Source organism: Poeciliopsis prolifica, unplaced genomic scaffold (genome assembly GCF_027474105.1).
Source record: "Poeciliopsis prolifica strain line A6 unplaced genomic scaffold, Auburn_PproV2 SCAFFOLD001, whole genome shotgun sequence".
NCBI classification, from domain to species: Eukaryota; Metazoa; Chordata; class Actinopteri; order Cyprinodontiformes; family Poeciliidae; genus Poeciliopsis; species Poeciliopsis prolifica.
Window position 1 is genome coordinate 24,467,287 of NW_026562376.1, and position 21,669 is coordinate 24,488,955.

At 42.1% G+C, this 21,669-nt stretch overlaps 1 protein-coding gene across 1 annotated transcript in view; it reads right to left on the reverse strand.

The window, feature by feature from the left end:
• Positions 1-20,582, reverse strand: part of LOC129358182 (copine-8-like) — an 82,534-nt gene extending 61,952 nt beyond the window's left edge. Inside the window, exons 1-4 of the mRNA XM_055027062.1 lie at positions 20,296-20,582; positions 8,398-8,438; positions 2,672-2,718; positions 1,540-1,643 (exon numbers count right to left, since the gene is read on the reverse strand). Of these exons, the coding sequence (XP_054883037.1) occupies positions 1,540-1,643; positions 2,672-2,718; positions 8,398-8,438; positions 20,296-20,378 (275 nt within the window). The 5' untranslated portion in view covers positions 20,379-20,582. The remainder of the gene's footprint in view (positions 1-1,539; positions 1,644-2,671; positions 2,719-8,397; positions 8,439-20,295) is intronic.
• Between the last annotated feature and the right edge of the window lie 1,087 nt (positions 20,583-21,669).

A 21,669-nucleotide genomic window follows, 5' to 3' on the forward strand; every position in this document is an offset into this window, starting at 1 on the left:
GCGAGGCTTTCCACCACGCGAGCCGCAGAAATGACCTGCTTTAGCGTGGCAGGTTCCAGCCGAGCGGTGAGCTCTGGAAGGCTCGGCGCTGACCCCGGCGCTCAAGGCAGTCAATTAAAATTGTATGATCAACTGTGTCAAATGCTGCACTTAGGCCTAAAAGGATTCGAGACTGAGAAATCTTGTGCATCTGCTGTAAAAACATGGTAATTTGCTACTTTCATAAGGGCTTTTTATCAATCATCAATCAATCAAATTTTATTTGTATAGCACATTTCAGCAGCAAGGCATTTCAAAGTGCTTTACATCATAAACACAAAAACACAAAGTCATGCAACATATAATAAACAACACATTGTTACATATTACATTTCAAATACAATTCTAAACAGGTCTGTTTTAAGTTGAGATTTAAAGGAAGTCAGGGTTTCCGCTGTTTTACAGTTTTCTGGAAGTTTGTTCCAAATATTTGGTGCATAGATGCTGAAAGCTGCTTCTCCTCTCTTGGTTCTGGTTCTGGGGATGCAGAGCAGACCAGAACCAGAAGACCTGAGAGGTCTGGAAGGTTGATACAACAACAGCAGATCTTTGATGTATTGTGGTGCTAAACCGTTCAGTGATTTGTAAACTAACAACAGTATTTTAAAGTCTATTCTTTGAGCTACAGGGAGCCAGTGGAGGGACTTTAAAACTGGTGTTATGTGCTCTAACTTTCTGATTTTAGTGAGAACAGGAGCAGCAGCTTCTGGATCAGCTGCAGCTGTTTGATTGATTTGCTGGACAGGCCTGTGAAGACACTGTTGCAATAATCAATGCGACTAAAGATAAACGCATGAATGAGTTTCTCTAGATCTGGCTGAGACATTAGTCCTCTAATCCTGGAGATGTTCTTCAGGTGATAGAAGGCTGACTTTGTAATCGTCTTTATGTGGCTCGCAAGGTTCAAGTCCGAGTCCATCACTACTCCCAGGTTTTGGGCCTGATGGCTAGTTTTTAGTTGTATTAACTGAAGCTGTGCATTGACCTTAGATCATTCCTCTTTAGGTCCAAAAATAATGACTTCAGTTTTGTTTCTGTTCAGCTGGAAAAATGCACTTCTTAGCACCACGGAATGTGAGAGGGCCTTAAAAGAGGACAAAATAATGTCAATATAAGTAATAGTTCAAATGACACACGTGTCTTGAAGTACACTTCTTTACATAGAAACAGCTGGAAATAGATTCAAATTGTAGCAAAAATTTGCTGTTATGTCCAGCCTTGTGTCTTGACTTTTACTTTAAATGAAAATAAAAGCGGCAGAAAAACTTTTCCTTATTTTAGGGGAGTGAAGGCTTACATCTTTCATGCCTGCGAACTATGAATATTTCAGTCGCAACTCGAATTTGCTCAACACAAAGCAGCGCTTTCATCCATGGCTTTGCCCACACACACACACACACACACACACACACACACACACACACACACACACACACACACACACACACACACACACACACACACACACACGCACACAAACATGTACATGCAGACACTCACAGGTCAAAACGAAGATTCTGCCTCTCCTCGAAGAAGTAGTCCACGATGAATTTGCGGACAAAGTCGGGGTTGAGGGTGTTGTCTATGACTTCTGTCCTGCCAAACTGAAAGACAAATCAACCAATTAGCTTTCACAACTCTGCATTATGTTACATTTATATTGTTGTAAATAGGGATCTATGAATATTAGGGCAAGGACTTTAGTGTAACCAGAACCTTTGTATTTGCAAGTTTCTGGTACCCCTGTAAATCTGATGCACAAGCGATATCTGCAAACAACACATGCACAACCTGTGTTCATTTTTGCATAAAAAAAAAACAAACAAAAAAACAAACAATCTGACAGGATGTCAGAAATGACTATTTTTGGTGCAAATTCTGCTAAAAGGAGTTAGACTGTTCAACTGAGGCAAAACTATTCAAGCCTAAAAGATCCATGGGTCGGGAGGCTGCTGGTGCCTAAAATATCATCTCAATGACATCAATAAATTTTACTGATGATTGGCTAAAAAATATTAGCCACTTTCTGGAGACAACTGAAACCTTTTTCATCAAATATTTCTAATGCTGATCAAATATAGGAAATGTAAAGAAAAATGTAAATAAACAAATATTTCGATTCCTTTTTAAAAAAAAAAAAAGGTGAAACATTTCATAGCAAAGGATGCAGCAGCAGAAAAAAAAACTTTTAACATTGACGTGAAAACCTCAGGTCCTTCTGCTTGACTTAACACCAAATTTTTTATTTTTTTTGCTTAACTTTTTTTTCTTGTCCTATTAATAGTTAGACAACAAAAGGTGCTTAATAGGACATTTTTTTGTTGTTTACAAAATTTGAACTGGGTAAAGCTAATAGCTAAAAATAAATCTTAAATGTAAACTGTATCTGTCCCTCGTACAGTTTTGAGTTAATATGTTGTTCTTTCAACAAATGGTCTTTTTCTCCAGTTTGCAATTCATCAATTACTAATTTAGTTGACAATTATTGAAATTAATCAATGAATTGTGGTTAATCAATTAATCATGAGTGGTCACGATTAATCGTTTCAGCGCTACCAGCTTTCAAAAAATCTCTATGCTGCTACAGCGTATGAAAGGGAGCCGTTCCCCATCCGTCTCACTTTGCGCTCACCTCTCTCCACTCTCTGTTGGCGATCCCTTGAGTGTACAGAACACAAACTGTTGAGAAGGAGACAAAGGAGGGCAGAGAAAAAGAGAGGGTTAGATTCAACCGAGAGTATTTAACAGCACAGAAACAACACTCTGAGGTCAGCCAACAGGGACTTCTTTATCCACATCCTGACGTGACAGAATCTTGTCCTAATTAAATCCAGATGGAACTCCACCTCACAGCACAGTGATATTTCACGGAGTTGGGGATGGAGCGGCGGGGAGTGGAGGACAGTGTTCTGATGGGACTACTCCACGTTCGTCAGAGTCCGTGAGTGTTTCCTGAGGATGGACCGTGAGAGAGAACAGAGCCAGGCAATCAGCTGTCACTAATGTGACATTTCATTTGCATTCGAGCAGCCTTTACGGTATTCACAAACATGGGCCCCATGTCAGCCAACATTAAGTCAGAAAATCCAGCCAGACGACACACTTCTACATGTGTTACCTGGCAAAATGCATCCAGGAGGGGAAAAAACTGAGACAAAGAACTCCTATTTTACTTTTGAAACCCTACATCAATCTTCTTTCCTGTTGATCTTTTACATTTTTTTTATTTCATCTTTGTTTCATTTCTTCCACTGACAAGCATGACTATTGCAGACTCCGCAGATGTTATGGTGAGATCATGAGGCAAAATAAAGGGAACCTGTCAGGTTGGAAATAACGCAGTTCTATAGAATCGCAGCCAATTCCGCTCGATTCTCATCTCCCTTTAGCGTTCCATTTGGACTTTCTGCCATTGACTTGGTGAAGTCTGGTTGAATTTCAACCAGGCCAATCAGAAGAGAAGGAGAACGCTGAGCGATGTTTTAGAGCTGTAGTCTGTCTGGAGTTTTAGCAATAGCAGAGGAAAAGTGAACGAAGCCGTTCAGTCCATGTTGGCTTCAACATTAACGGCCATCTTGTTCAGCTCAACACTTCTCTTACAGTGGACAAAAAGCTCTTATTTCATTTTATTATCCTCTCTAGGGCGTACAAGGACTAAATCCGACGACAACCCGTATTTTATTTATCAGTCTGTGTATCCCACTCCACCTGATGTCCTATACTTTGGGAGGAGAGCAGACTGCCTGCTCCCAACACATTCCAGCTGTCATGACCGGCTCTAATAGGCCAAGAAAAGCAACCTTTGATTGTCCTTGTCTTGTTTTCTTATAAAATATCTGAACAAACCCCAGCATGGGTGTATCTGCCATCTTACGTTCGGTTCAACATTACCGCTATCTTTGGTTCTGACTTGGAAGACTTTATAAAAACAATTTTTAAAAAAAGGAATACTTTTGATTTCATGACATGAGGTTCTGATTGCAGAGGCAACACCTTCCGAGGCAACGTGCATCATCGTTACCTGCAGCAGTCATTAATTGCAAATTTATGCACATGTTAATAGATGAGCTGCTTACACACTGATGAACGGACACGAGAGAATTAATCATGGAATTATGAGCTGTTGAAGATCGAGAGTGAAAATGATCTCCAGTCTCAAAATCAGATCTGATTAATTCTATTTTTTTTTCCTTTGAACAAATTTGATCCTTTAGACAGGAGCTGATGAGCCGACATGCTCTGGATTTTACTAATAACTCGTGAAATAGTTTGGTTGTTTTTTTCCCTTTCAAACTCCAGCCTTGAACATATAACTTTGGTGCAAACAAAACAAAATAACAACGCCCCGGTGTGCAGTGTGAATGCAGAAAAATGGAAAACAGGGAAATGGTTGACCTTGTTCTTAACAGGTCAAAGGAATGAAGCCACAACAAGAATCGACAGATCTCATGAAAAGGAAGTTTGTCAAGCTGATGTGCTGAAAAGCTTTAAATGTAAGAATATTTAAAGGAAGCCAAACGAACACCTTTATGATTTGTTGGCTGTGTTTATGAACGATGAATCTCAGAATGTGTTCCAGTCAGACTCAGGGCCACAGGTGTCAGGGGTCACTGGCTCTTTTCAGCAGCGCAGCTGTTGAGAGTCTTAATGCTTGTCGATAGAAGGGAGTCGAAGCGCATCTGACTTACAGATCGCTGAGCAGCCGTAGACCGGTCAGACTGTCCAAGCTGACCAATGGCCACTTAATTCCACAGTATGTCTTTTTTTTTTTTTTTTTGCAATAAAAAATGGCTTCTTTTTACATATTAATTAAAATTGCCATTAAGTCCTGACTGCATAAGACAGATAATCTGTGGGGGAAAATAATCGAGCTCCTGTGCCTTCCCTCCATAGTCCTGCTGTCATCTGCAGAAATATTCCACTCCACCAGAAACAACCAATCAGAACAAGGAGGAGGGCCTTAGCGCTGTCAATTATTCTTGTGTATGCGCTGCTGCTGAAATGTGCTATACAAATAAGATTTGATTTGATTTTAACGTTTATTGAAATGCTCGTCAACTGGAGAATACAGACTTCGAAACATGGCAACTGCTGACAGAACAGCACCATCAGTGTAGTAGGTAAGCCAAAGTAAAGAAATTTAAAGAAATATCCAAGTAGTCAATCATCAGAATAATAAATAGAATACTTGATTACTAAAATAATCGTTAGCTGCAGCGCTGCATGTGCGTTCCATCATGTCTGATGTAAAAGTAACAAGAAAAAACCCCGAACCTTTAATCAAACGTGGTGGTGGTTGCATGTAGGCCACATCTAAACTTCAATGTCTTTCAATAAAAATAAGATAAAACTGAAATTCAGTGCTTAACGGATCAATAGCAAAAAACAAAACAAAAAAAAACAAACACCAGAAGCCTGAGCTGTTCGTAAGGAAAAACCCAACATTGGCTGCAATATCTGATGCAGCAGTTACTGCAAATTGTAGGTGCGGCACACCCATTTATTTTTTATGGACAATTGTTGTTTTTTTTCTTGCATTTGGTCAGAATGGTTTGGACAGCTTGATAGCCAGTTTGGAATCAACAAGCTACCACATTTACATCATATAAAGCTCTGGTTGAGGTGTCGACTTTGCATTCCTAACAAAGGCCAAGAACGACACCTGCAGACAGCAGTAGGTGCGTGGCACACTTAGTGGTGCGTTCTCCACCTCATCCCTCGTTTTCCAGATCACTCCAGATTACTCCAGGCTACATTTACTGCTACAATGAAGGCAGTACAGAAGGTACATACTTTGACAGGGTTCCTGTCTCCTTAATGCCCTTTTCCAGTCTGCTGAAGCAAACACAAGGAATGAAACACACACACACACGTGCACGCACGCCTGAACACCCCCACAAACATGTAAAAAAGTAAAACACTGGAATGCTGTTCAGCTTTATAAGCTGATATGAATAAGGACTGTGAGGTTGCCGGTGGCCTGAGATGTATGCGTGTGTGTGTGTGATTGTGTGTGTGTCTGTGGCAGTGAGTGTGTGTGTGCGCGGCTCTGTCGAGGCAGTCTAATGCTGTGTGACTGGGGCCAGTGCTGTCAGCAGAGCAGAGACATGGACGCAGCACAAGTGCCTCCTTGGATAAACGTTGGGGCGGGCAGGGATGCTCATCCTCCTTTCCTTTCCCACCATCTGACATTTAAAGGTCCAATCCACAATTTTGGGCGCTCCGCAGCTTTTTGGCTTCGCCAGCAACCGACCACACAGCCCACAGCAGCTCCGGCTGTGATAATCGTAGCGACGGCAGCGAACTGTCCGGGTTGCTAGCAGAAACGCAGGAGTGAGCGATGTAAACGAGGGATTACGATAAATCTCCAACAGGACTGAGCTGAGGTGTTTGTGAGGAACCTCATATGATATATGAATTAGAACAGTATGACTAGGAGACAAATTGTTACAGAGCAGGGTTCAAACGACTCTGATTAATCGATTGCTGAAATAATCATCAGCTAATTTGGTGATTGATTAATCATTAATCAATTAAAAAAGGTCAGATATTAAAAATCTGGACTTTGAACCACCCTAATGTCAGTCATTGCATATTAGTTGGTTGTTGTTGTAGTTGAGAATTTCCATGAATAAAATAAATTCAGATTCAGATTCAGGACAGTTGACTTGTATGCAGAATGACAGACTGTGACCCCTAAAACCAGAACGGCTCCAAGCGACTGGGGGATATTATTTACTGGGCTCACATAAACACATCTTCTGCTGTCAAAATGGGCAAAAGCAAAACGGCAGATGGCTTTGTCTCATACCTCAGAACACTGGGTGTGAAAAAAAAAGGAAATCCAATTCAAGCAGGCTTATTATGCATTCAACAAAAAACGGTTCATTTAAATGTTGGCCAATCAATCGACTGCGAACGAGTTGAAGGAAGCAAAACAGATGACGGCCTTCCGTGTCAGGGCTTGAGACTCAGATGAAAGTTTTCTACATTGAGGGAAGCAAGTCAGCCAGTAATGGAACATCTCAATTTCTGTGACCTGAGATCTCAGGGTGTTTTTTTAATACTGACAGTCCGGTGGATTCGCTTTGATTGGGGATCAACATTTAACACATTTTCAGCTGCTGCAGTTCTCTGTCACACATGTCCACAGGAGCCAACGCTGGAAAATGTGAATCTTTGCAGACACTCCCATAGATGTTCATGCACATGTCATGTAGTGGTCTGTGGCTGGTGTCCTGCTAGGAGACTGAGACACCGAGGAGGGTCAGCAGGGCGTCAAACTGGGTTCGGGTGAGATGAAAATGGCGCTCAAACAGACCCTGATCAGAACCACAGCCAGTTTATGAAACTCAAATTCACAACACCTTTGAATCGTCTTGTGAATTTATACAGTTCGCTCAAGAGCCTGATGATGACATGTTCTTGCTCTCAGTGAATGAAGCTGCGACTCTCTCCAGAACTCAGCCGCCATTGTACAAAGAGAGCAGGAGACGACAAAAAGGCAAAAGTTAAGAGGCTCCTCCACGCTCTGCTCAGACGAGGGTCCAGCGTGATTTTGACGCACAACATCAAGCGTCCGACTTAACATGTTGGATGAGTTTTTGATGCGTTTTTGACACACGGAGCACATTCAGTCTGATTTACATTCACACCTCCCCAAACGAACCAGACTTTCTCGGCGAACAAACGAGAGTTCAACTAAAACGAACTAAAGACATCTGGTGTGAATGCACCCTTAATAAAGGTGTAGATCAAAACCTAAAAAAAAACACCAGACTGGTAGTCAAATTAAAACAGCCACGCTAGTGAGGTGTGTATCAGTGCGAGTGTGGTCGGTGAGCATGGGTGCGTGTGTGTGTGTGTGTGCGTGCGTGTGTGTGTGAGGGTGATCCGGTCTCCCTCACTCACATTGAGAGCAGAAAACAGTGACGAATACGACCCCTGACATATGCAAATGCCCACTGATTCACACAGGCCAAACAGTGTGGATCTGTGGGTAATGCGTATGTGTGTGTGTGTGTGTGTGTGTGTGTGTGTGTGTGTGTGTGTGTGTGTGTGTGTGTGTGTGTGTGTGAGTGTGCATGTGTGTCCATTCACAGTGAATGCCAGCCAGATTTTATTCAGTTAAAACGTGTTGGCGTGTGGCACCACTTTATCTGCTAAAATGTACGCGTGCAGGTTGCTTTTATGTGTTTGTAAGACCTGCTGGAGGCTGTTGTGAGGACCTGTTGGCAATGTGTGTGTGTGTGTGCGTGTGTGTGTGTGTGTGTGTGTGTGTGTGTGTGTGTGTGTGTGTGTGTGTGTGTGTGTGAGTAGGTTGGACTAGGAAAACAGATAGATCAGGGAGAAGCTTACTTGGATCAGACTTGGAGAACGTGTCTCGATCCAGCAGGTTCCTGAAGAGAACAAAGACACACGGACAGAGAAATTAATTACACTTCTCTCCTGCCACAGCAAAGGAAGTTATTACATCATTAAAACTCTCCTGATTAGCTTCCTCGCTGACCCTGACAACTTGTTTACTCCTAATCCTCTTCTGACTTCATTAACAAAAGCCTTTTCTTCCAATCATCTCAGCAGCAACATTAAGTAGACAACAACATCAAGCTTACAGTGGAGCTTATGAATATTTCAGCCGTAACACAGCAGAACTTCAGTATGGGACTATTTTTCACTCTCTTTGCACTCTCCGCTTTGCTGGAAGCAACAGCAGAGGATGCCATGAAATTTACATGGCACTCCAGTTGTTTTTTGTTTTTTTCTCTCTGTACACTAGGAGAAATAAATGGAGCTATGGGTCCTATTACAGTGGAGATGGACCTCAGTGCTGACAGAGGTCTGGATTGACAGGTTTGGAAGGACGGGAACACCCGAGAGATGACGGGGAGGAAACCGTGGATCAGCTCCGATTTGGGGTAGAGAGATCTGTCTGGTTGGATAAAAATTTGTGAACTTTTAGCAGTCCCTAAGGTGGAGAAATGAGCTCTGGCTTGAGTGGCAGCCCTTAAATTTTGAGTTTTTCATGAACGGTCACTTGGGCTTGTGCTCCAGAAGCAGTGCAACCTCACTGCAATAGAAATCTGTTTGCAAAAAAAGACCCAACACCAACCAACACCAACACTCTTCTGTATAAAAGTTGGTACTAAATAACTCAATGTGGAACAGTGAGGCGTTTGACAATGAAGTCAGAGGAAACACAAACGGTGCAGAAATCCACTAACCAGGCAGAGACTGAACGTCAGCTGTTCTACAGGAGGTGCAAAACCTCAGCAAATAACAGGAAGGTTGAACTTTCAACAGCAAAACCACTCTGTTTTATTACTGTTATTATTTTTAGCTTTTGATCCCCCGCTCTGACAGACAGCAACACACATGAAGATTTCTGTTTCACCCCGACTCCTCTCACACACACAGTGTGACGTCACCTCTGTTTCTGTGAAGAAGTGATGGCGAATTGTAGCAGGGAGTCTGGGAAGAAATTGAGATTTTTGATGGTTGTTGGCAGTAGTTCTGAAATGGAAATTCACAATTGGCCAGTAAAATGACTTTACGTAAGCAGAGACCAAAAATGAGCCACTGACACAGAATCTCAGCCACACAATGTACTTATTTTATTCTCTTAAGACATAAGACAATGGAATAGAATTTTTTTTTATCAGATTGGTATGGAAAGATATCAGATTATCTTCTTTCAGGGTGTATTATTATAAGTGTGACTAAATATTATCACAAGATCATCAAACATCAGACGACTCATATAATTTCCTACTCTTCAAATATTAGCAGTACGTTTCCTTGCGGTGCTTTATTGAATTTAAAATTGATGGTATGAATTATAGAAAAGATGAAATAATCACGCAGCGAAAGCTTAATTCGTTTTAATAGAGCGCAACTGCAAAGCGCAGCAACAGAGTTAAATCAAACTTTGTGCTAATTAAATTGCTAAGATTAGATTTAATTTGTCTGCACTTATCACACCTAAATGATGACCTATATTTAAAATAAAATATATAAATGACAATAATTACCTCCCTGCTGCTTTAAAATGCCTCCCTTTGCCGTCTGCCTCATGCATAAAGTCTTACAGGAAATGTAATAAATTGACACCTAGTTTCGAACCTTTTGTTCTGACACTAAGTTATGATGTTAAATATTATTCATAAAGGCAATAAAATATAATTTAGGACTGGGAAGTTAGTTTAATAAGGTTCATACAGTCCTGTATTAACACAATGCCAAACGGGGAATACTTCAGCAGAGACAGGAGCAAAAACAGGAACCCAGTTTGGAGCGGATTATAGAGCTCTTCAGAAACTATTTAAAATCCGTCACTACAGTGAGGAAGATTATTCAAAGCTGCAAAAATTAGCTCTATTCTAATCTTCCGACTACTGGACATCTTAAGCGAATTCACCCAAAGCTCAAAGTGTGCAATAAAAAAAAAAAGATCAATGATCTCAAATTGTCTCTAACAGGCTCAAAATTCTACATACAAGCACAAATAAAGACGTGTCAACGACATGGATTGGTTTCCTGGCTCGGCCCTGGATTTAAACAAAACAAGTAAAAAGTCTCTTTTTTCCCCAAGAAAAGTTTGAAGTACCAAAATAAACCAGAAGACTTTGAAGAGATGAGACTAAAGTAGAGTCTAAGCTCAAAGAAAAACGAAAAAACACCTGCAACTAAGTTTGAGGCATGGTGGAGGAGGAGTGATGATTTGGGCTTGTTTGCTCTCTGAGTCCTTGGTGAACTCCTCTGTATGTCAAAGTACTAAAGGGACAGTGTTATGTGTTAAGTAACTTTAGTTTCTGAAAAATGCAATATATATCAACTTAAAAGAAATTTGACTTTGTAATTTAACATCTTGACATTGGGCCTCTGTCTCTTTAAAACTCCTGCTCTTTCTGAAGCTCCGCCTTCAGAAAGTCATCACAACATGGCTCCCCTTTTACTCCTTTAATGTTTTTCACTGAGAAGTAGCTCCTCCAATCAGCTCAGCAGATGTGCAGTTCCAGGTGTTTGCTGCTAATTGCTGCTGGCTAGTCTGAAGGAGCTGAGAAGGGGAGTCGCAGGGGAAGCTTGGAAACTGCAGCTCCAAGGAGGAGCTGCATCTAGAAGGTGAAGCCAGGTCCAGCCAGGCATTTTGTACAGCTGCTTGGTTGCCGTGGAGATTACAGGATTTGCCAAATATTTATGAGAAAATCAAGGCAACACTCCAGGTATGTTTGCTCTCTTTGAGTCCTCAAAATGTTATTTTAATAGCGTTTGTTTTCTATTTCAGTCGCAGACATGATGTAAAGCTCAAATAAGTCGATTTTACATAACACTGTTCCTTTAAGACCCAATCATTCCAAGCTAACAGATTCAAACCTGCAGCTTTCTGACAACAAAAGCATTTCAATTTATAAATGAGAGCATTCAATACAAAATAACACACTAAAAATATACATTTTAAAATGTGAAAGAAAACCCAAAGCAATACAAGACATGCATCAGAAACTTTTTGAATGAGAAACTTTTTTGTCAAGACAACCTGGTCCTCATCATCACTTGGCAACCAGAGCAGGATGGTAGGGGAAAAAAAATATCCGAAAGGTGACCGGCCGTCCCGCAGGAGCTAATGTTTCCCACAATGAGGGATCTGCTTCAACATTTCAGCCGTTTCTCTCACCGGCCTCCACAAACAAAAGAAGCCCATCATCTTAAGCGTGTGCAGGTTTGAAACGCACGTAAAAGATAAAACAATATAACGTTTTAAGATACGACACGCTGAAAATTCCTGACGCTCTCCCATAAATCTAATGAAAAATCCTTTTCATATTTGCAGACCAGAACTTTCCATGTCTCTAACTTTGCACATGTTTGACATGATTTGTCTTTAGTGATTGAGGAGTTTTTATTGTTTGCTTGTTTGTTTTTTGTTGTTTGTTTTTTTTTTTTTTTACATACAAAGAGATACCACTCTGAAACTTTAAATTTGCATGGTTGCAGCAATGGATGACCAAACCTTTTCTCTTGGCTCACTGGAGGCTCGCTTGTGTTTGAAAAACAAAGTGAGGAGCCGTGCAAAAGACTATTGCTTTGTTCAAGTTGCCCTAAAAGCAGTTAGCCTATTAGCAGGGCTATCCAAGCCTTAAATAGCATCTCAATGCTAAACATGTTGTAGCGGCACAGACATTTCCTTTAACACCTGAAAGCTAAATAACCTAAATGATGGTTCAAAAATAATTGTAGATTTATTCAATAATTTAGCAATTAAAATAGATTCTGAATTGAAAATTAGGCATATTTTGTCCACATGGGGTTTTTGATTAAAACGTCATTAATTGCGATTAACTCAATTAAAATGACAGCAGACAAATACATTAAAATTCAGTCAAGTCAGAAGAGACATTGAAGTAAAATAAAAAGAGAATCTTAACCCTATATCTGCCAGGGCTGTGAATGTTTTAGTGTTTAACTTCTTCCTCAGATCAAAAATAACTCAATAGCAGATATTAAACAGGTCCATTTGTTTTCATCAGTCAGCCTTTAAAGGGTTGCAAAGACGCCGGTTGTTCGGCATGAGAGACATCAGTTACATTCAGAGAAAACACAGAACGGCGGCGAACCGTTCCAGGCCTGGACGGCCGGAGCAAAATGACACCAAGAGGACGCAGGCAAGTCATCCAGGAGGTCATCCAGGAGGTCGTCCAGGAAGTCATCCAGGAAGTCATCCAGGAGGTCGTCCAGGAAGTCATCCAGGAGGTCGTCCAGGAAGTCATCCAGGAGGTCGTCCAGGAAGTCATCCAGGAGGTCGTCCAGGAAGTCGTCCAGGAAGTCATCCAGGAGGTCATCCAAGAGGTCAGCAGAGAACCAAGAGCGCCTGGCAAAGACCTGCAGGCCTCCACTCGCTTCATGAGGGAGTCGTCGTTCTTTCATAAGAAAGAGTCGGGGAAGAAAAGCGTCTGAGGGGGAGTTACAAGATGAAAACCGCTTCTGACGTAACGCACTTAAGAACTGATGGGAAAACATCCTGACTTTGTGGAACATTTCCCGCGGATGTCAAAACCGGAGGTTTCGGAATGGCCCGGAGAAAGTTACACAAACAAACTTCAATCATCCGAATCCTTTGCATCTCTGTCAAATATAGAATTTGTTTGGTTATCGGAAGCATTTATGAATGACCGAAAAATTAAAGCAGGACAAAAGAAACAAAAAAAAAACTTTGCGGGGAAAATAGTTTGTCGCGTCACCGTAGCATTTCTGAAGGACGGGTCTTTGTAATCCTAAAGACAGCAATCGCAACAGCTTGACTACGTCCATATCGTGCTCTACTGCAAGACCCACAAAGACGCAGCAGGAGGACAGAGAGAGCGCGAGAAAGAGAGAGAGCTGCGGGGCGAGCGCCGTGTCGCACGGCCTGTCCTGTGTAACAAGCGGCGAGCTTTCTCAGACCGTTGATGGCTAGTGATGTATCTAGATCAGGCACTCGTGTTGTGCTGATCCCTGTGTGGCCCAGATGGTGAAATGCCACGCTCTGTTGCTTCCCTGTCAGACAACGCCCACTGGCCCTTCTCCAGCGTTCAGACCTTAAATACATGACAATAATATTTGGGGGTTTTTTTGTTTTTTTTTTGTGTCACTGGCAGACGGTCCAGGAGGTTGTGTAGGAGCGATAAGTGGGAGACGCCGGCAACTGATAAACACCCGAGACAAAAGAATACTCAAGGTCATTATAGTTAACTAAAATAAATAAATAAATAAAATTGAACTTGAGAAAACATTTTTGGTAACTGATTCTTTTGCTTACCATCCATTAGAACGACTTCATTCCAATAAGACCTGGAGATGTGGGTATTATTAACTTAGTGCACTACGCCACAGCAAAGAAAACATAAAGCAGGAAAACAGATGAACAACTCAAAGACCTTTGCATCTTCTTTTTTCTCGCTCTCTGTGAAACAGCCAGAGACGCTGCTGTAGCAACTGACTGAAAACGGCTCCACTAGGATATCAGGACTCAATTATAACAAACCAAAACTAGCAAACACACTGAAAAAACTCATTAGATTTAACTGAAGTAGACAGAGAAAAAAGTCACAACAAAATAAAAACTAACCAAAACTATTATAACCCTGGGAATGCTGTAGTTGATTCAGTATGGTAGTGTGAAGGGAACAAGACATCAAGAAGAAAAGAGGAAAAACTGCGTGTGTGTGCGTGCGTGCGTGCTCGCGCTTGTGTGTGTGTGTGTGTGTGTGTGTGTGTGTGTGCGTGCGTGCGTGCGTGCGTGCTCGCGCTTGTGTGTGTGTGTGTGTGTGTGTGTGTGTGTGTGTGTGTGTGTGTGTGTGTGTGTGTGTGTGTGTGTGTGTGTGTGTGTGCGTGCGTGTGTGCGTGTGTGTGGGTGGGGGGTGGAGGGGCAGGCAGCACACACTTCTGTGGTAACCTCCCTATGATTCATTTGCACCCGAGGGCTTCCACCTGGCCCTGACAGAGACGAGTCACACTTTAAAAAGCCCTTTCCTCCACGGGCAGCCTGGGAAAACGGCGGGGCGGTGCGAGCAGAGTGCCTCATACTTCATCAAACATTTACGGCAGCGATCCTTCCTCAACACCAGAATTACATTTGAAGTCCCACCAGTTACATCACAGCCACCTAAAAACAACAACTGCAGCTTTAAATACCTCAGTGAGGAGATGGAGGGGGGGGGGGGGGGGGGACTTCCAATCCGTCAGGGCATGATGCATTCATGTGCTCTTTGAAAAAAAACAAAAACAAAACAAAAGTAGCTACTTGGCTTTGAATGGATGGAGCTAGAAAAATTCCTATAAAAAAAATGTAACAACAACAAAAAAAAGAGTGATCAAATATAGATATGTGGAAAAGATAGAATGACTTACGACAAACAGGGCATTTTTATAGCATATATAAAAATACAAAACTGAAGAAAATAACTTCAAAATTTCTGATTCAGAGAAAGTGAGAAAGATTAGAATATCATTAGTCAGAACTCTGAAAGCGGTTTGCCCTGTTTACACCTCAGACACTGAGTCTGGTACGGTATTTCAAAATGTTCTCAAAAGAGTTTAAAACAATTAGAAAAATTATTTAAAAAGTCTACCTGGGGAAAAAATTTCAAATATGCCCAGGTCTGGCCATCCAAGCAAAGTCACCCTGAAAGCAGACGGCAAGATGCTAAAAGAAGTCTCCAAAAGTCCTATTGGGCATGGAGCACACATCTCAGAAAAAATGGAGAGTCCTCCCATCCGAGTTGGAGGTTTGGACTTAGGAACATTTCGCCACCAGTGGATGGCGAAATGTTTCCTAAACTGGAATAAAGATACTGTAATAACATATAGAATCTATTAACAACATTGAATGAATTTTAACTCCCTACATGAATTCTACAATGCAGACGGTTTGCATTATGCAAGTCTACAAGACTTCTGGACACCTTTTGTTTCATAAAAGTTCTGAATACATCTGCATTAAATTCCCTGCTTCCCTCAGCGGAAAAGCATCAAACACAGGACACTAATCATGGTGATGCCTTCAAATCCCCGTGCTGCAATCAGAGAGATGCAGGTAAGTGGCTGAGCAGAAGATGAAAGGCGGAGGAGCAGAGAGGCACACGGAGCGAGGCGGTCAGGAACGTAATGGAGCCACCGCGGCTCTCTGGGGGAACCAGGTGAAGCTCCAGCAGCAGGGCGGTGCATTAATTACACCAAGTGATTGCTTCAAAAAAAAAAAAAAAAAAAAAAAAAAAAACTAACCACTTAGAACTACTTCTGCTGAACCTTGAAGTGGTTTACAATTCCCAACTGGGACTGATCAGATCGGAAGACATTGTTGCTTTTGCTCTGTTTCAGCTCTGTGCCAGCATTTTATTTGTTTTATAAAAGTTATTCCTGGGTTCAAAGACTTGGAAACCCTTGTTTTATTTATTTATTTATTTGTGAGGTTTTTTTTTTATCTGAGTCTGATATGGTTTGGCAAGTTAGAGTGGTCCTGGTGGTCGAGTTGATTCTATAAAAGAAACACAGTGAAAGCAATCAGTTTGATTTCCCGAAGCCACCACCTGCTTATTTTTATAGATTCGACAGTAACTATAAAAACAATGATTTTTAAAAAATGTATCAATTTTACTGCAAACTGCAAATGTAAAGACATCTACACTGTTTTCTCCTACTTTACAATTAAGGCAAGTATCAAAGGAAGCAACAAGACGACAAGGAACAATGAGCTCGAATTATTTCACACATAACCCAAATATCAATCCATAGGTTGACTGTATTCACGTACCCTTAAGACAATGCTCTATGTGTACAGTCCATGTGTACGGTCTGTAGTCATGTGACTCCACCCCATCCTTGTTCAACGCTCTGCTTCATCCAGAGGATCTGGACTCCATCGAGAAACGATTGCTTCCTGGAGATTTTGAATTTGACCCAAACGTTTGTCTGTAATGCGTGATGCACCAGACAGCGCGGACATTCTATTGGAGGAATCCAAGTGAACGGGAGAAAACCCAAAGTGTTGATTTTAATCAAGCAGAATAGCACAGGATGGCGATACCCAGGCCAATCATACATATAAAAATGTGCCTATTTTGTGTGAATAGGAAACACATGAAGTGCATTATGACACCCAAACAAGTTTGTAAAAGGGACAGGTCTAATTTTGGACTCTGTTTTCTCTTTTGAACTATGTTTCTCCAACACAAAAATCCTTAATGAAAATGACCTTTCGATCCCAATGACCCTGGCTCCATCCTATCCCAATGTCCACAAACAGACCTACACATTTCAAATTCCCCTTTTCCCATGAATGAAATCTTTGCAGCTCCTTTGTTGGTTTGTTTTTTTACCTTCCTTTGGGAAAGCGCAGGACTGGCTGTGACACATCGACCAACCTCCCAGCAGGTCAGAGACCAGCTTCAATGCAGCCACATCGGAACGCGTCAGTTCTCAGAAGGAATACGCTTCCTACCTTTAGCTGTCCAAAGGTCACGGCTATCTCTACGCTGTGCACCACTCAGATCAGTAGATGGTCACGCCGCTGCAAGCACCTACGTCTCTCTGCACAAACATCCGCCCCCCCACCACCCTGCACAGCCTCCCAGACCCCACGGTTTGTAAGGGTCTTTTGATCCAGAGGCGCTAAATGCCTGCCAAGGTTGCTGCTTACTAACCAGCCGGGATGTACGAAGCGGCTTTGCGTGTGTGGGGCCAGAACCCAAAGGTGCTCGTGGGTCGAATGGCTACGTGTTACGTGCGCAAACAGGCTGGAGTTAAATCAGACTGTTAGCTCTGCTGGTTTCGACGAGCAAGGAGCCCTGAGACGAGTCTCGATTCATTGAGTGAGGGAGGATGGCATCTATCTGGAGCGAACGCCTTCGCGGTTTACAGAGACGTCAGAGTGGGAGAATCACACCGCCCACGAGCTGGGACGGCTAAGAAATATTAGTGCGGCTGTTAGGTGACAACTCGAGAAGCTAAAAATGCTTCTTTCCTCACTGTAAAAGAAAAAGAGTAGAACTACGCAGAGGACATGGACATGTCTGTCAAGCAGCGTAACTTATGCAGGTGTGTAGAGGACAACACTGGCAACTAAAGTAAACGTGTCAGCCTTTTTGAGAGGACTGAGAGGATGAATAATAATAGTAATAATAAAAACAAGTGGAGGCTGAATGGTGTTTCACAGCCGTCTCAATTGAAATGATTCATAGCATTTCTAACCAGCTCATGTTCATCGTGACTGAAGCTGATTCTGTTGTCCGGCGCTCAGCGGCTGGTAATGGCGCCGTCTCCAGTGTCCTGTTAAAAATCTGAAACATTTGAAGTAAGACAGCAAAGAAACTGCTGTCAAAGCTTAGTAAAAGGTGTTCTATAGACAGAGAACCACTTTAAAAACAAGCATATTATAAAAGCCTAGTTGTGAAAAGACAAAGAGTTTGTGTCGTACTTTACGTTTTCCACTGTAGGAAAATCATGTCCGTGATAATTTTCCCTCTGATTAGGAAAAGTCTGTGTCAACCACCTGCGCTGGACGGGTCGAGTTTGTATCAGTCTTGATGTTCCAAACTGCGAGGGGCCGCAACAAAAAGGAAAAACAAAACAAGTCCAAGTGCCACAAATGGCCCTCGGGCCGCATTTTGAACACCCCTCCTTATAGAACCTGACTGTGTTAAGGTCATTGAATCATTTCTTCCAGGTGTGTTGGACCAGAGGAACCTGGAGTTTGCTAGATTTCTACCCACAATCTATTTCTCCAGTTCCATTCCTGGAGAAATGGAACTCCAGGTTCCATTTCACAGCAGCCGGAGCTGCAGTGTGTCTCTCCGTAACAATACATCGCCTAATGACTGTGTGACTCCAAATGCCTTTGCATCCATTAAAACGGCTCGGCTGCTCTTTGTCCATTTTCCATCGGATCCGCAGTCAGGAGGACGTGGAATCCCGGGCTTATGCATTACGCTCGCATGAATAAAAGCAGCGTTTGTTAGAAAACTGAAATGAGTCACAGCTCAGAGAAACATTTCTCCTACTATGCCTTCAAAAAAAACACAAACAAAAAAAAAAAACACCCAGATGGTGCCATCTAGCAGTGTCCACACCGACTCTCTCAAACCATTAAGGTCGTTACCAGGCTGACTTTTTCTGCTCAGACATTTTCAGGATTTGTTTTGTTTTGTTTTTTTCACCAGAGATGTTACCTCGAGTAATGATTCACTGATTTAATGCCACTAAAAATAAAGTTTACTTATTTTTTTTTAACTGCAAACAACTCACACGTGGTTTGCAGTTAATAGGTATATTTTTCCTGACATGTGGTGTTTGGAATAAGACAATTACAGAAACACAACACGTGTTTTTAATTTGTAGGCCAAACTCTTAAAGGGAACATGAATTGTGTAAAATTTCCAAGGCATGTGAATTGCAATTCTCCTTGGATTTTTTTCTTCCTTCATTTCTTCGCTTGGTGGTGATCTCCCCACCGCTCTCTGTGAGCTGAAGCGTCAGTCAGTCTGCGAAATCTGAGGGAAATCCGTGCAAATATATCTCGACATCTAAAATAGAACAGACGACAACGCTGTCCGAACAGCTCTGTTTGATCGCATAAAGGTTCAGCAGCAAAAGTGCTGCAACTGCTGCGTTTTTATGCTGCTTCTGGTACAGCAGCAGACAAAACCAGAGGCACATTTTGCCTCTGGTTTTGATCTTGATCCATGTCTGTCTCAGAATCCAGAGCTGCTCCGCTAAGATTTTATTTAGACGTGTGGAGAAGTTTCGGACAGATCACAGCGACAACATGATGGCAGCAGAGCACCGTTTGCTTCCTTTCCCATCAAACTCAATTCAGAATTCACTGCAGTTTCTCACTCCGTCTCTGGGAGCTTCAGCAAATCAGCTCTGTTGTTGGGGAGAAAATGATGGCTAACCCTGAGCGTCTTCATGAGACTGTCACGGAAAAACAGAGGCTTCTGCAGGTCGCTGTGACACGGACTGCTACAGGAGATCCTTCCTCCTATCACCATCTGCAACACCTGTGTGAAGAATCTTGACTAATGAGTTACGACGACATAAAGTTCCACTTTGAGGTGAATAAAATATATTTCAGTTGAATTGATGATCTAAATATTATCCAGCTCTAATCATAACATATCTGATGTAATTATGAGCCATAAAACCCGGAATAATAAACGAATATGATTCAATATGCAGGTTTAACTCCCAGCCTATTTGTACTGTTATTTTCCCAGTTCCATGAGTTTTCTGTTTGGATCTCACAGGAAGCAGAACGGTTCCACATCTACAGACCCAAACTGGACAATAAGTGTTCCCAATGACCAGAATGCTGTGAGACTCTTACTTTTTTTTTTTTTTTTTCCGCTTTTCGGTTCAAACTGCAAGGTTTTAAAGAGTTTCACAGATTAAAAAAAATTTTTTTTTATCATCCTCTCTCACCGATTTACAGTTTTCCAACAAATTGAGCATCAGTCCTGCTTCCCCTCTCCCTCCGTTTCCCAACAGTCATCAATCTATTTGCTCGGCAGGGGGTTAAAAAAAAAGCCCGAAAGATTTCATAAAAAAAAAAAAATCAAAAACAATTTAGAAACAAAAGTCCTTGATGCGTGTTTGTGCATCATCAACACCTCACTGGAACACACACACATTCGGACTGATGTGTGTTTCCATCCAATGTCTTCAGCAACACAAAGCAAATCTTCCCAAAATGCTCATTTATAGCTATATATGCCTCGCACTCACCTGCAGGACACAGTCAGCTCAACTTTGGTGGCAGGTATCGCGGCGGTGAAGGGGTCCGCGTCCCCGATGCTCGCCATGTTCATGGAGGATCCGGCTCGGCTCGGCTCGGTCCGTCAAGAGGAGCCGCTTCTCTGGAGCCGAAGCGGCATGAGAGGAGAGGAGAGGAGAGCAGGGACAAAGAGACAGGAGATATGTATATATGTAGATATATACACTGGTTAATTACTTTGATTTAAAAAAAACAAAACAAAAAAACTAATGTTGCAACTAAGCCCAAGCGAGACCGGTGTTTTCTTCTGGAAGCGCGGAAATAAAACACCGGACAGAGAGAGACAAAAAGAGAGAGAGAGAGAGAGAGAGAGAGAGAGAGAGAGAGAGAGAGAGAGAGAGAGAGAGAGAGAGAGAGAGAGAGAGAGAGAGGATGGAGGGCAAGGGGGGCGGGACGACGCACGTGCCGACACACATACAGGAGCGCGAGCAGAGATGGCAGAACCTCCCCGAACCGAACCCGTCAGAGCCGCCCGAGGCTCGTGTCCGGGTCCAGCGGCTGATCAGACTCAGAGGTGACTGACGTGAAACGTCACAACGCAGTTTAAACTACATCCTACTGTACACAAGGCGGTCGATCAGTTATTTATTTATTTTATTATTTTTTTTAATTATGTTGTTATATAGACAAATGATTTATGTTTCAGTTATTTAGCCCTCCAGGTCATAGAGCAACACTGAAGAGAAGCGGCTGAATTCAGTTGGACAGCAGGGAAGTCCCGTCAGACCGTCAGTTCCCAAAACAAACACGCATATAAAAAACAAACAAGAAACACTTCTAAAAGCTTTGTGGACATGCCAGACAGCAGGTAAAAAGTTCATTTTAGGAGGAATAAAAATGAAAATGTTGGTAAAGCTGCAGCTTGTAACTGTTTTTTTTTTTTTTTTACATTTATTACCATTATATAATGACAGCATAAGACATACAATATGAAAGAAAGGAAAACCTCTGTTCCTCTGCTGTCTTCCAGTGCTCCAATGCAAACTGCAGAAACACACCACTATTTCTGAAACAACCAATCAGAGCCAAGAGGCGGGCCTTAGCGCTGTCAATCACACTCATGTTCTCCCTCTCCACCTTGGTGTCTGCTACAGTTGGCTCACCAAAACATAGCCTGCTATAAATGCTAAAGCTAGTTTTCCGCCATCAGTACAATTAGCAGCGTAGATTGACAGCTCTAAGACCCTCCTCCCGGCTCTGATTGGTTGTTTCTGAAAAGATGTATTTCTTCAAGTGGTAATAGCAGTCAAGGGTGGAAGTTGAAAAGATTGATTTTTTCATAGATTATCTGTCTCATATTGTAATGTAGCAACATGGAGACGGTT